Here is a 13,964-nt window from a genome sequence, read left to right as displayed (position 1 = left end):
CGCTAGGGGGAGTCCCGCTTGCTGCGGCGGCCCGGCCACCTGCCCCCAGCCCCTCCGCACGCCGGGGCCTGCCCGGGGAGCGCCGCCGCCGCGGCCGGACGCGAGAGCGGGCTCGGGGCCCTGGCGCAGGCACCCGCGTGGGCAGCAGCCGCCGCCGCCGCCGCCCGGTAGGGGCAGGGGCAGGGGCGCAGAGCGGAGACAGCTGCAGCGCTGGCAAAGGGGCTTGGGTCAGCCCCAGCGGAGAGGAAACCACCTCTTCCTCTGCGGCGCTGCTTGGGGGGCGCTGGGGAATGAGAGGCAGGGGCAGCCCCCTAGGAGCTTTAGTGTAGGTCCCTCCACAGCCCCCTACACCGGGTGCTGGGACAACCTGTGTCGTGGGGGGTGCTGAGAGCCACTGAACCCCACTGTAAACCCGCTCCCGGGTTCTCAAATTCATTGCAGCGCCGCCCTCTTGTGACAACAACGGGAGGGGGGACCGAAGCCTGCGCCTGCCCCAGGCAGCGGGGGTCAAAGCCGAAGCCCAAGGGTTTCAGCCCCAGGCAGGGGGCCTGTAGCCTGAGCCCCGCCACTCAGGGCTGAACCCTTGAGCTTTGTCCCCTGGCCCTGGGACTCAGGCTTAGGGCCCGGGGCCCTAGCAAATCTAATGCCAGCCCTGGCAACCCCAGTAAAATGGGGTTGTGACCCACTTTGGGGTCCTGACCCACAGTTTGAGAACTGCTGCTGTATATGATGGAAACCACTTCAAGCCAGGGGGTGCAGCAGCATCCCCCACACCGCTAGTTCCAGCACCAATGCCCTGATAGAGTTGGTTAAAGATCATTGGGTGATAGGGTTGTCAATTTTGGTTGGACTTTTCTTGGAGGTTTCATCACGACAATCTTTAATGAAAGATCAGTCTTTAATTTCTAGGGCTTGTTTACACTACTGCAGGGGGTCAATCTAAGATACGCAACTTCAGCTACGTGAATAGCGTAACTGAAGTCGACGTACTTAGATCTACTTACCGTGGTGTCTTTACTGCGGTAGGTCGACAGCTGGCGCTCTCCTGTCAACTCCGCTTGCAGTTCTCGTTCTGGTGGAGTACCAGAGTCGAGAGGAGAGCGCTCAGCGGTTGATTTATCACATCTATACTACGACCCCCGCTGGATCGATTGCTGCCCGCAGATCTTGCGCCTAGTGTAGACAAGCCCCTAGAGACTCCAGGACAATCCTGGAGGTTGGGAACCCTAACTGGGTGAGAGTTTCTGAAGTTCATAGCTGATCCTCATTCTGCATTTCCCACTGCACCATTTCCCATGTGGTTTGTCAGAGTGTAAGTAGGCAGGGACAAGGACAGGCTTCAGCTGGTGTCTCTCTGTGAACTTAACATAATGGTAGCGCATTACCCTGGGGGAAATGTGTTAGCTTTGACCACCCACTTCAGTCCTCACTGGCCTTCAGAGGGAAGGGGATTGGAGCCAGTTCCAAGAGTCAACCTGCAAGGATTGCCTGGGTGAGATAAATCAGAGGTGGCAGGTTCCTTTATGCTGACCTGGGCTGAACTGCTAGCAAACACCAGGAAATCAGTTTGATAGCCTAAGTGCAAGAACAAAAGCAGCCTCTGATTTTGTATGACAATTTTCAGGTGCCCAATTTGAGACACTTGAATTCAGTAGGTGGTGTGGGCACTCTGCTCTTCTGAAAAATCAGGCTCAAGGTATTTTAAATTGACACTTGAAAGCTGTAGCCACTTTTGAAAGTTTTAAACAAGGTTTCCCTAGTTTAACCTCTCTCATAATGTAACACTGATCTCCCCATTCAGCCACTTTTCACTAGCTTGCCATGTGCATACAAGTTCCTGCAGTGCTTAATTTGTGGCAGGGCTGAGCCCTGGCATCTCTAGGCTTGGCAGTTCATAGCCCTGGTACCTCGTTTGCTGCATCAGTTATGTCAAAAAATTGTTTGAGCCCTGGCACCTCTTTCATTACAAATTAAGCACTGAATTTCTGAATCCCTTACGGCGTGTCCATAGGGCTTCAAAAAAACACTGCAGAAATCTTAGCTATGGTTTATGAGTACTTGGGAACCTGGAGACCAGTTGCTGAGGAAATCTATTTTAGAAAAAGATTAAGATGGACTGGGAGTAGATTTCTGACCTTTTGTCCTGCTTTTGACGCCTTTGTGGGCTGCAATCTAGGCATCATCTCCTTTTGGAAAAATAAACAGACCAATAATTTATAGTTCAGCAATACTAGTGGTAGAAATGGTGAAAGCTGTAGGGTGGACTAGGCTCAGGACCTTGCTGCCAAACCCTAAGATGGTGGATTACAGTTCTGAGTTTTCAGAACAAGAAACACCAGCAGATGGGTAGAGAAGTGTAGCTTCCCAGTGTCAGAGCCTATGCCTCCTCAAATGACTATTTTTCCAACTGTAGGGACTATGTCTGATGTGTTTGTACAGCACCTTGCATAATGGGTCTCTGATCCTGACTGGAGCACTACTGGAAATTAACATAATAGCGGTCATCACTGATCATGTTCTCAGCAGGGATGGGCAAACTGCTTCAGAAAAGACCTCATCCATTTTCTCAAACCAAATGCCACCTTTCATAGATTATTAGCTATATGTCTCACCACAACCCTCCTTTGCAAAAGCCCCAGTAGGCCTGACACTTTGTTTGCTTTCATATGGTTAAAAAACCCCTCATCCTGAGAAGACTCCACAGATGTCTCCACCATCAAGGGAGCTGATGTCATTTAAATTAGTCCATAGCAATTATAAAGTTTTGTCTATGCTAGCATAGACAATCATTAACAAAGTTCACGCTGAGAAGGAAAAAGGGTGTTTTGTAGCTTTCATTGTGCTCGCTGCCAACCTAATAATGTAACAGTTTAATGAACCCATCTAGTAATTCAGGTATTTCAAATGCCCAAAGTGAAATGCTGCTTTAAAAGTTAAGACCATTAATTCTTAGTTGGCCTCCTACGTGGCAGCGACACCAACTGCTAGTGGATGGTGGCACACACTTTCTAACAGATGAATGAAGTTTGAAGTTTATAAAGGCAATGTGGACACCTCCTTATCAATATGGCAGCTTTAAAGAATATTAGCTAACAAACGGCAAGAGCAATTGGAATTGTCTCAGTTACTGGGCAAACTGCACCTCTGACTCTTCTTGGTCTGTCCACGCTCACCCCCTATAGCTCTCAGACCTCGAGGCATCACCAATCTTTCAGGGTGGCATCATGTGATTGTTGTACTCTCAGGCCCTGGGCTGCAACCGTGATTTACCTCAGCAGGTCTGACTTATGTCCAAACCCTGCAATTCTTTCCTCTCCAGGGTGATGATGATAGAAATCAGTGACAAAACAACCTTCTTAAAGCAAAGTTTCATTTATTTAGAACCCAAGCACTTCAGAGAAAACATATCTTAAAAGCAGTAAAACACACTACACATGTCTAGCTTACCAGGTGTTTAACTGTCCTCTATACGGGGATCTTGGAAGGACTAGCTCCCTATAGACTCTTCCACAGAGCCTCTCTCTCACAGCTCACATGCTCCGGACAGCCCCAAAGACTCATCACCCTTCACAGGGATCAAGACACTTTTTCATTATTTAACACCCTTTGATCTCTCATCTCCTGCCACAAAACAGTGGTGTCACTTCAGTTTACACTCTCGAAGGATACCACTCTTTCAAGTGGGTGCTTGGGTGCTCTTATAGGAAAAGCTGTTGTCTCACCTGCCTGTACAGAGCCACTGAACTTGAACCTTATTTAGTGTATAATAAACATTCCAGTAACCCCAATGTCCAATAACTTACATTTCCTGACCGGTCACAGTGTTCTTAAAAAGAAAAGGAGTACTTGTGGCACCTTAGAGACTAACCAATTTATTTGAGCATGAGCTTTCGTGAGCTCCTTTTCTTTTTGCGAATACAGACTAACACGGCTGTTGCTCTGAAACCTGAGTGTTCTTAAAATTATTATATAGCAGTATTCATAACATTATTATGTATCAGCTCCAGATCTGCAGCAAGTATTAGGTGAAAAAAGTGCTAGCTGCCTTTTGTTTGGGACCTTTCTAGATCTGCATCTGCAATGGCAAATCGTGAGCCCACAATTCACCACAGCTCCATAATCTATTACTCCATAGGTGGTAGCACAGATGGAAGAGATATATAGTGAAGAGAGGGCTCAGGTGTATTTTACTACTGTGCCATCTAAATGTTCTTCAGAGGCGAACTGAAGGTGCTCTGGAGATTGGGCCCTTCAAATGGGGAAGGGAGGATGTGTGTGTGTGTGTGTGAAATTTAGGTAGGCTGAAGATACTTGCCTGAATTGGAAACTGACTAACACACCAAGGGTAACATATCTCTACTATTATGAAAACTGCCATGGGATCTTTAATGATCACAGGTGGTCCAGACCTTAGTTTTACTTCTCACCCAAAAGACCTCTCCTCCAGCAGGACAGTGCCACGAAGAATAGTACTGGGACGTTGAGTCAGTACTGATTCGGAGGGAAAAGTGGTACCTAAAGCAAGTGTTCTCAAGAATAATCAATTAATACAAATATCCATAACATTTAAGATGAGGCTTTTATTGTAAGGCAAAAGATAATCGTAGCTTTTATATTAACAATGTGGGTATACACAGATTTTCTCTATCACTGCTAAGCCAATATTATTAACACTGCTTTAAAATGCTATAACTCTAGCTTCTATTAGTGTATGTATCAATTATAATGCAAAACTAATACAATAAACACATCTTGAAAGATCACAGTGTTTCCAACATTATAACATCCGGGCGTTTTAAACCAATAAGGTGCACGTCTACAAGGGTAAAATCAATCTGAGTTCTAAAGGAACTACACCACACTATGGCTGTGTGCGGGTGTCACAGACAAAAAATAAAGCTAGGATACAGCACTTATTATACAAGAAATGAATACCGTGTATCATATGCTGGAATATAGCAAATGATCAGCGTATGGAATACAGTGTATGGAATATAGCAAACGATCACTCAATATGAAATAATATCTGTGTTAGCAATGCAATCTACTTTACCTGGTACACTTGCTGGTACTCACGTACATATGTTTTTAGATAAATTGGGCCAAGCAGGTGTAAAATGCTATCAAACTGGGCCTTGATCATGCAAATATGCATGTGCTTAATTGTTCTTACGTGAATGTTCTTGACTTCGGTGAGTCTTGATGTCAATGTTCAACTCATGTGAATAAACTTAAAATGCATGCGTAAGGGTTTGCAGGCTTGGGGCCCAGAATGGTAGTGTCACACCTACTTCACATAGATGTAATGACCTTATCCTGCACCACTGACGTCAACAGGAGTTTTATCATTGATTTCAGTGAGTTGGATGAGGCCCTAAATGGCTACACAAAGTTGAACACTGTAGAAGAATCAGGCCCATTGTTAGTGCAAACCTTTCCCTCCCTCTAGCAGACATATTTAAATGGTAATGAAGACTACAGCACAACTTAATTTTAGTTCATATAGTACTCTTGCCTGATATGAAAAAGAAATATTTAAGATTTCCCATCTCCCTATATATAGTATACAATTGACCCCAGGATTTCTGTATAAAATGTTTTTTGGTACATGTTATGCAACATAGTTTAGGAATATCATTGTATAATAAAATATCTTTTATACAACTATCAACACATTGCTATGCAAAATATGTTTTAATTAAAAGTAGTTTTCTGCCATATTATTTGTATTGCTGTATTTGAACCTAATTGCCTTAGCTTTCTCTTTGAATCATCACATGAAAAACATCAGTGGGCTCTATATATTTGTTAGTAAGAGACTAGAGCCTTTCATCCCTTATGACAAATCCGTCTCTTATTGATGTATTGATTTCTCAGATCATGACTGGCAATGTTACAAAGAACCAGTAATGACTATAACCATTGGATATAAATTAGGCAGGAATTTTATTAGTTCCAAAAGTTTGTGTACTTCAACCCTTTTTTTGGAATGCTCACACATATTGAGCATTTCTTCACAATTCCATGTATTAAATTAATCTATATGAATGGACAGCAGTAGATACAATTACAGACAATTCCTATATGGACAGAATTTTTTCAGTGAGTATGCCTATGATGACTTTGCTATAATTGGCATTGATTCAAGGCAGCAGAAATCTGTTAAGTACAGCACATACTGTACAATATTTGTGCAATGAAGCAAACTCTGTGCTATTTTCTTGGAAAATGCCTATTCACATCCCAAAAATGCAGTATTGTTTTGTGGGCCCTGAGTTTTTCTGGCTTATGGCTTTGCAGTAGGTTGTTCTCTCGTAATGTGTTTTTTTGGACATTTGCTCATTTCTTTTCAGTTTAGCCTTAATGCTACTTACTACTCAATCCAGAACATTTAAATACAAACTCAAATTTCTTCTCACAGCAATGTAAACCAGTGGTGTTAGCCAATGGTTGTTCATCCATGTGGTTCTTGACAGCAAGATTCCTCTCTTAAATCTGTATAGCAATTCTCATCTCCTCCTATACGAAGATCACAATATCAGAGAACACCCATTGATATTATGTCAACAGATGTTCAGGACAGGTAGGTGGAGTTGACCATCAGAGTTGAGATCTGCTCTATAGATCTCAGAGAGATGTTTTGTCCATAAACGTTTCTGATCTAATTTTAAAAAATGGGCAACTAAGATGTACTCTCAGTGATGCACGCATGGGTCAAAACAGATAACTACATGCATGAAACATGCAATGTTGTTTGCAAACCCTGTATCTACATGTGCAAATGGGTCTTTGCCTGAAGAATTATCCCATTTGCACCTGCAACTCTATATTTTGCACACACCTACAGTGGTCACACTTAAAACTTAACAATGTGACCTTTAAAAATAATCAATGTTCTCATGTTATCCATGGCATTTCTATATATTTAGTATCAGTAATACAAAAGTGACATTACTTATTTACAAAGGTAACTGAAAAGTCTTTAAGGGTAACCAGTGTCTTTGTTCATATTTCCAAGGATAATTTAGGTGTATATTTCAGAACATTAGTTCATTTTACCCACCTTCTTGTGACTCTCTTAGTAGAAATGAGTTACGGTAGAACTGGAAATATTATCTACAAATTCATTTTTTGTTATATTCACGGATTTGAAAAGTCAGTGACAATCAATATACAGTCCAATGATTATATTTAGCATCAGGGAAGTGGCAGAGCCAATGAGCAGAGGCCAGCAGGGAGTGAGAAAGTAACGTAATACTAATATGTGGACAACCTCCTTTCACATTAAAATAGACAGTCCTACAGAAGTGTGCTTTGTTTTCAAAAACAAAGGAGTTGGGCTGCTAATCCAGCCTTCTGAAGTGATTCATAACATGGGTGGAGGGGGAAAAAGAAAAGAAAAAAAACCACGTAGACAAAGCTGAGATTTAAAACAATGGCATAAAATAAGTATATTCCTGATGCTGAAAGCTTGAGTGCTAGAAAAAAAACAGTAAGTATCTGTTAGAACTCACATTTCTGTTGCTGAAAATTACACATTGTACCTGGCTCTATGAATCCTAAAAACCACTAAACCTCAATATTTCAGATCTAGTTCTATCACCAAATAAAATAAATTATTCAACAGTAACGATTTGCAGATGATTTGCCAACAATCATAACTAGTATGTAGCGCCGTAGGCTGATATCTATTTTACCACTTTACACAACAACAGGATACACACACACACACACACACCATAAATAAGCAACAATACACACAACGTATGGCAAAGCGTAATCCCTTTGCTTTAAAAAAGCATAACCAGAAACACTTTTATACCTCTTAAATTCCTATGGCTTATACTTCAGCAACCAAACACATGAAGAGATTTTACTTTAATGTGTAAAAGATATTCTGCCATTTCGTGTTCTACTTTTGGTAAGTGGGTGAGGTTCTCCTAACATATACTATTATCACAGCAGGATGGCAGAATCTGTACAGGATTATGAAGTTTCAAATTGTGAGATCCTGGTTCTGGAGCCGGAAAAGGTAACTTCTGCTAGACCTTTTGTCTCAGCCTGGGGGGTAACACAATCAGTCTCTGAAGGCAGTAAGGATGCAACATAGAAAAGCTTATAACTTTACTGTATCTCATTCACAGAAGCACTGACATCTGCAGACAAGTTGTTTACTTGCCTACCTTTTAAAAGCTACAATAAAGTTTGCAACAGGGTAAGTATGAGGGGAATTTACAAGTGGATGTGAGTTAAGAAGAAGAAAGAGCTGAAAATCCAGATTTACATTATGGCTGGCATTTTCAGAAGTGCCTAAGTGAGTTAGGTACCCAACTCCCAGAGGAAACGAGGCGTCTAACTCCTTTATACAGTTTTGAAATTCCACCCTACATATCTAACTGTACATTATTACTATCAATTCATGAATTGATTTTCTACTAAAGAAACATTGAAAATATGTGCTGAGTTTTTTCAATCCTTGAGGCAGAGTCAAGTCTAAATTAATGCAACTGCACCACAGGCATTTTATTAAGAACAAAATTGAATTGTTTTCCAGTATTTTTTTTTTGAAGCAGCAGCATGAGGACTTCACTGTTAAAGCAGCATAAAGCGGTTTTCTTAAAAGGTATTGCAGGATTAAAATGATAAACAATTAAGGTCCAAGAGACTGCAATATATTTTTTATTCGTACTTTATAAATGTTGCAATAAACGAGAGTTCTCACCCTGCTCATACTGAAGTCAACAGCAAAACTCCTTTGGACTTCAAGAGAACAGGTTGAGCCTGAGGCTTTTGAAAACAGAGAGTGGTTAAATCTGTTTTCTTATAGCAGAATGGATATTAAACACAGTGCAACCCTTACACAAGTAATTGCTACTCTCACAATTAATCCCAGATGGCTAAAGATTACCTTCACTAGCAAGGGTTACAAGAAAAGACTATAAATTTGTTTTCGGTTGCTTTTAGAATATATGGTAAATTACAAGAGATTCCTTACTGAATGTAAATAAGAAAGAAGGAACTCTGCAAAAGGATAGAGACAGAAAGTCATCAGAGAACAGATGATGAATACTTAACACTTCCTATTCCTGCCATTTATAAGGAACAAGTTTAAAAGATCAATAAAACTATACCTATTGGAAATTAAACATAATAGAATAGCATAATAAGAGTTATCTAATCCATTGCCTTTATAGAATATTTTTACTTTTTTCCAAATATTTGAAACTGTCACTGTGTTCCTATTTGAAAACTTAGAGTCTTGTATGTAACAATATCAACATACTTTTTGTTTAGGATCTGAATTTTTGCATTTATTCCCATATTCTAGATTTGTTTGGGGTTTTGACACAGAACTCCATCTGCAGTGAAAACTACTGAGACATAGCTAGTTGGTTATAATTAGGTTTTGTGGTGCCAGAGATAATGAAGAAAAAAGTAAAATGTGATGATTACTGTGCTGCTGTATAAATAGATTTTAAGTTCTAGGTCTTTTGCTTTTGACTGAATTGGGTGCATTGTGCTTCTTAGGTTGTATATACCAAAAACACTGCTTTTTCAGTCTGCATCTGTAAATAAGGTTGCAGGTAATAACTGCAGGATTAAAACAGCCCTGAGCCCAGATGGCAGAATCCAGTTCTCTGTTTTAATTTAAGAAACAAATATTTCCAAGATTGTTTTTCACAATAGAATAAAAAGTAATTAGAGCAGCTTTCTAAATACTGCAACATGGATATTGTTACTTTTACATTTTAACTGCATGAATACTATGTACAATATAAGTTTAGAATTAAATATCATCAGTAGGGCCCTACCAAATTCAAGGTCATGAAAAACGCATCACGGAACATGAAATCTGGTCTCCTGCAATGAAATCTGGTCTTTTGTGTGCTTTTACCCTGTATTATACAGATTTCCTTTGGGGAGAGGGGTTGGGGAAGGGGAGACCAGCGTTTCTCAAACTGGGGGTACTGACCAAAAGGGAGTCAATGGGGGGGGGGAAGGGTTGCAAGTTTATTTTAGTGGGGCCGTGGTATTGCCACCCTTACTTCTGTGCGTCCTTCAGAGCTGGGCGGCTGGAGAGTGCTGGCTGCTGATTGAGGGCCCAGCTCTGCAGGCAGCCGCGCAGCAGTAAGGGGGGCAGTACCATGCCATGCCATCCTCACTTCTGCGCTGCTGCTGGTGGTGGCTCTGCATTCAGAGCTGGGCTCCCGGCCAGCAGCCACTGAGGCTCTCCAGCTGCCCAGCCCCGAAGGCAGTGCCGCCACCAGCAGCGGAGCAGAAGTAAGGGCAGCAGCACAGCAACCCTCTAAAATAACCTTATGATCCCCCCACAACTCCTTTTGGGGTCAGGACCCTACAATTACAACACAGTGGAATTTCAGATTTAAATGGCTGAAATCATGAAATTTAGGATTTTTAAAATCCTATGACCATGACATTGACCAAAATGGACCATGAATTTGGTAGGTAACCTAAATATCAGGTTACAAGGATAAAACTGACAGGTCAAAAATGTCACCTGTCCTAAACACGTTTAAAAAGGTCCAAATTCTGAAAAATCTGTTAGCCATCCAAAACACAGGGTGCAACCTAGGAAAAGATCCCAACTTCTCAGATGGGCGATTGACCAGCAACAGATCTGGGATGCTGGGGTGACCTCTAATCTTGGGCACACATCTGAACACCCAGGGACCAATCCCACTCATATTACTTATCCTTATTCTCCAACTGACTTCAGGTTTCAGCACGATAGGTGCACATACATGTGAGATATATTGCCTCTGCACATAAGAATGAAGCAACTAATGATACACTTCGTGTTTTGACATTGCTGTGCCTTGACATTCCCTTTCCTCCAAGGATCCCAATGCGCTTGACAAACTGATAAAAAAAAATAGATTGCTTTATCCACCACTGAAATGTATTACTCAAAATGCAGCTACTTCTGGGGTGAAATAACTACGTAACACTGTACCAAACCACCATACAGCAGGGGTCTGATTCTTCAGCCCTTACTCATCCAAGTCATCCCATTAAATCAATTCATGTGAAAGGGCTTGTGGCAGTGAGTAAGGATTAACAACATATATAAGGGCTGCAGGGTCTGACTCCATTCTATAGCCTGATCCAAAGCCAAAGAAGTCAATGGGAATCCTTAAAGGATCAGGCCCTAAGAAAAGCTGAATCTTTTCCAGCGAAAAACACAAGGGGAATGGCAGACCAGCAGAGTACTGGGATAGGGTTATGCATGTGTCAGCTTGTTCACGTGAAGCCACTGGGTGTAATTTTTGACCTATCTGCCTGCCCACTCTCCCCTTAAATTCAATCATATTACTGTATTCCAGTATAAAGAAATATATTAGTCTGATATATTGTAAATACAGGAATTTGCTGCTACAGTATTTTAACAAATCTACATCTGCATTTTGTTTAGGTTTCAAATCTCCCTACTTATCTATGCTAGTGCGGTGTTACTGGACTGACCATTGATCTCAACAGCCACAAATCACTTGGGCATGTACAATACCTTGCGTGGTACATTAGCAACATTACTTGGTGAACCAGAGAAATAAGTGGTTTTAGTTTTAAACTTTTTATCAGCCTTCTCCTAAGCCCAGTACTCAGGGTTCCATCAAAGGTCTGCATACAATTTGTATCTCTAAAGTGTATCACCTCATTTCATCAGGAAATTATTTTGTCAGTCACTTTTCAATCTCCATATATATATATATATATATGCTACAGTTCAAATAATGAACTAAAGGCAGTTTCTTCTATGATTGGCAATAAGCAATATTACCTAGTATCTGATACTGTGAGACTAGCACTTGACTTCTATACCCTGCTGATCTGCAGTTTTGTTGTAGCCATGTTGGCCCCAGGATATTAGAGCGATGACGTGGTTGAGGTAATATCTTTTATTGGACCAACTTCTGTTGGTGAGAGAGACACGCTTTTGAGCTTACACAGAGCTCTTCTTCAGGTCTGACTTGAAGTTGGTCCAATAAAAAAACATTACCTCACCCACCTTGTCTATCTAAGACCTTTGCTACAGAATTTAGTGATCCAAGTCTTCTACATGGCTTCCGTTGATCTACTTCAAGGAAGAGACGATATTGATAAAAAGATGGAGTACTACTACCACCGCAAGGTGGTATAGGGATTACCACACACCGTTTTGAAATGCATGGTCAGATTCAGCTGTCATTTACATATATGAAACCCCACTGATTACAACAGTAATGTGGTACATGTGCAATTAAAGACAGAACGTAGCTGTACAACTGCTATTATATGCACATGACAATGAAAGGATTCCAACATATAGGTACTTCTAGGAAAGGTGGTATTAGTACTAGGAAATCTTTATTAAGAAATCCCAGATTTTGCCTTTTCACTCTAGTGACCTGTCTGATTCACCTACAAGAGCATAGCTGTGTAATGTCCTATTTTATGGGTCTCTTTTTAAACCCATTGGATTAATCATTTTATTTCCCTTGCATGTCCCTACTGTTCAGATTTCCATTTTGTTTTTCTGCATAACCATCACGTTAAAGATTGTTAATGCCTCTTTCATTCTCATTTGAATAATCAGAAGACGTTACTTCCCTTAGTATAGCTGAATTTCTATCCCTTCAATTGTGAAAAACCACTTCATTCTCCCCTTTTATTTTTAAACTTATTTTTTTTAAACCACATACTTCCCTCCCCAAACCCCAATATAGTTAGACTTCTTCCTGACCCCCCAGCAGAATTAAGGCTAGCGTTAGTGGTATCACTGAATGTGGCTTATTTTGTAAATAGCCTCCCTTTACAGATAAGTGAAACAGCAGGTGCCCTGTACATGGCTGTTCCAATGTGGCACTGGAGAACATCCTTCTCTAGACAAAGACACTGAAGAGAGGGAACTCGGCTTGGTTGGGCTGCAGCAAGTCAATCAGGAAACACACAGTCCCCGAGAAGCCTTCGTACAGACTATATATGTTTTCTAATGCCCGGGAACCAGCCTTAAATTCTTCTGTAAATAAGAACTCTGCAAACCTAAGAAACAGTAAAGACAAAAAATGAAGTCTTTATTACCTCTCTCTTTATGCAACTGGTTTTGGTGCCATCCCTGTGTATCTGTTCATTTGTCATTAGAAAGCTTCACGTCAACACATTCAATAGGAAGAATATTAATAGTTTCACGCCTGCTAGTTATCGGACGTTATCTGCAAATCTGTTTACACCTTTTTCCCCCTCACCAAACTGAGGTCCATTTGATCAAGAAGGACAGAAATGTTCCAATCTGTATTTATATATTTGACATGCTTGGTGCCCGTCTGAGATCTACAAGCTTTTTTGTGTCTTTGTATAACATTTATAAGTGTATAAATGGAAGCGTTTTTTTAAAAAATGTTTTTAGATTGGTCTTTGTTGCATCAGGACCCAGCAGGACACAGAACAGCAATGTTTTCTGGATGGATGTGAAAAGCCCTGTATTACAGACGTGATTAAGCAGGTGAAATACTCTCAAAATACTATAAAATGAGCAGCACTGAAAATAAGTTATCGTGATTCCAGAACCATTTCCTGCTTGCTAAGGAAAATGGAAACAAACATATTATCATTTAAAAGAGCTACAATATGTCAGAAAAAAATCTGAACTAAAAATAACTGCTCCCTGCTATAATTCTACATATGCCTCATCCCATTTAAACCAGTGTAAACAGGAAGTCGATGGAGTTACACTGATGTAAAACTGGTGTAAGAGAGAGCGGAATGAGGCCTGTGTGTGTGTAAAATATGTGGAGAAGCAAGATCCTGGCTTAGTTGCACTTCTACGTACTTAGAGACAGTGTCACTTATTGTGAAAACCAGACAGAGAATCAATATAATGAAACCAGCGGTTCATTTCACTCAGCTGTGGAGCAAGAGCTAAAATTCTCTGGTATTTGTTCATAGGCTATGGAGGTCTTCACTGC

General features: G+C 41.0%; 1 protein-coding gene across 1 annotated transcript in view; it reads right to left on the bottom strand.

Annotated features, from left to right (window-relative positions):
* Positions 1-4,560: 4,560 nt before the first annotated feature.
* The window catches only part of LANCL3 (LanC like family member 3), a 48,711-nt gene continuing 39,307 nt past the window's right edge, over positions 4,561-13,964 (bottom strand). The window contains exon 5 of the mRNA XM_073358123.1: positions 4,561-13,041. Coding sequence (XP_073214224.1) covers positions 12,882-13,041 — 160 coding nt within the window. The 3' untranslated portion in view covers positions 4,561-12,881. The remainder of the gene's footprint in view (positions 13,042-13,964) is intronic.

The sequence above is a fragment of the Lepidochelys kempii genome, chromosome 1, assembly GCF_965140265.1.
Source record: "Lepidochelys kempii isolate rLepKem1 chromosome 1, rLepKem1.hap2, whole genome shotgun sequence".
NCBI lineage: Eukaryota > Metazoa > Chordata > Testudines > Cheloniidae > Lepidochelys > Lepidochelys kempii.
The sequence above is the reverse complement of the archived record's forward strand: the minus strand, read 5'-3'. Positions and strand labels throughout refer to the sequence as shown.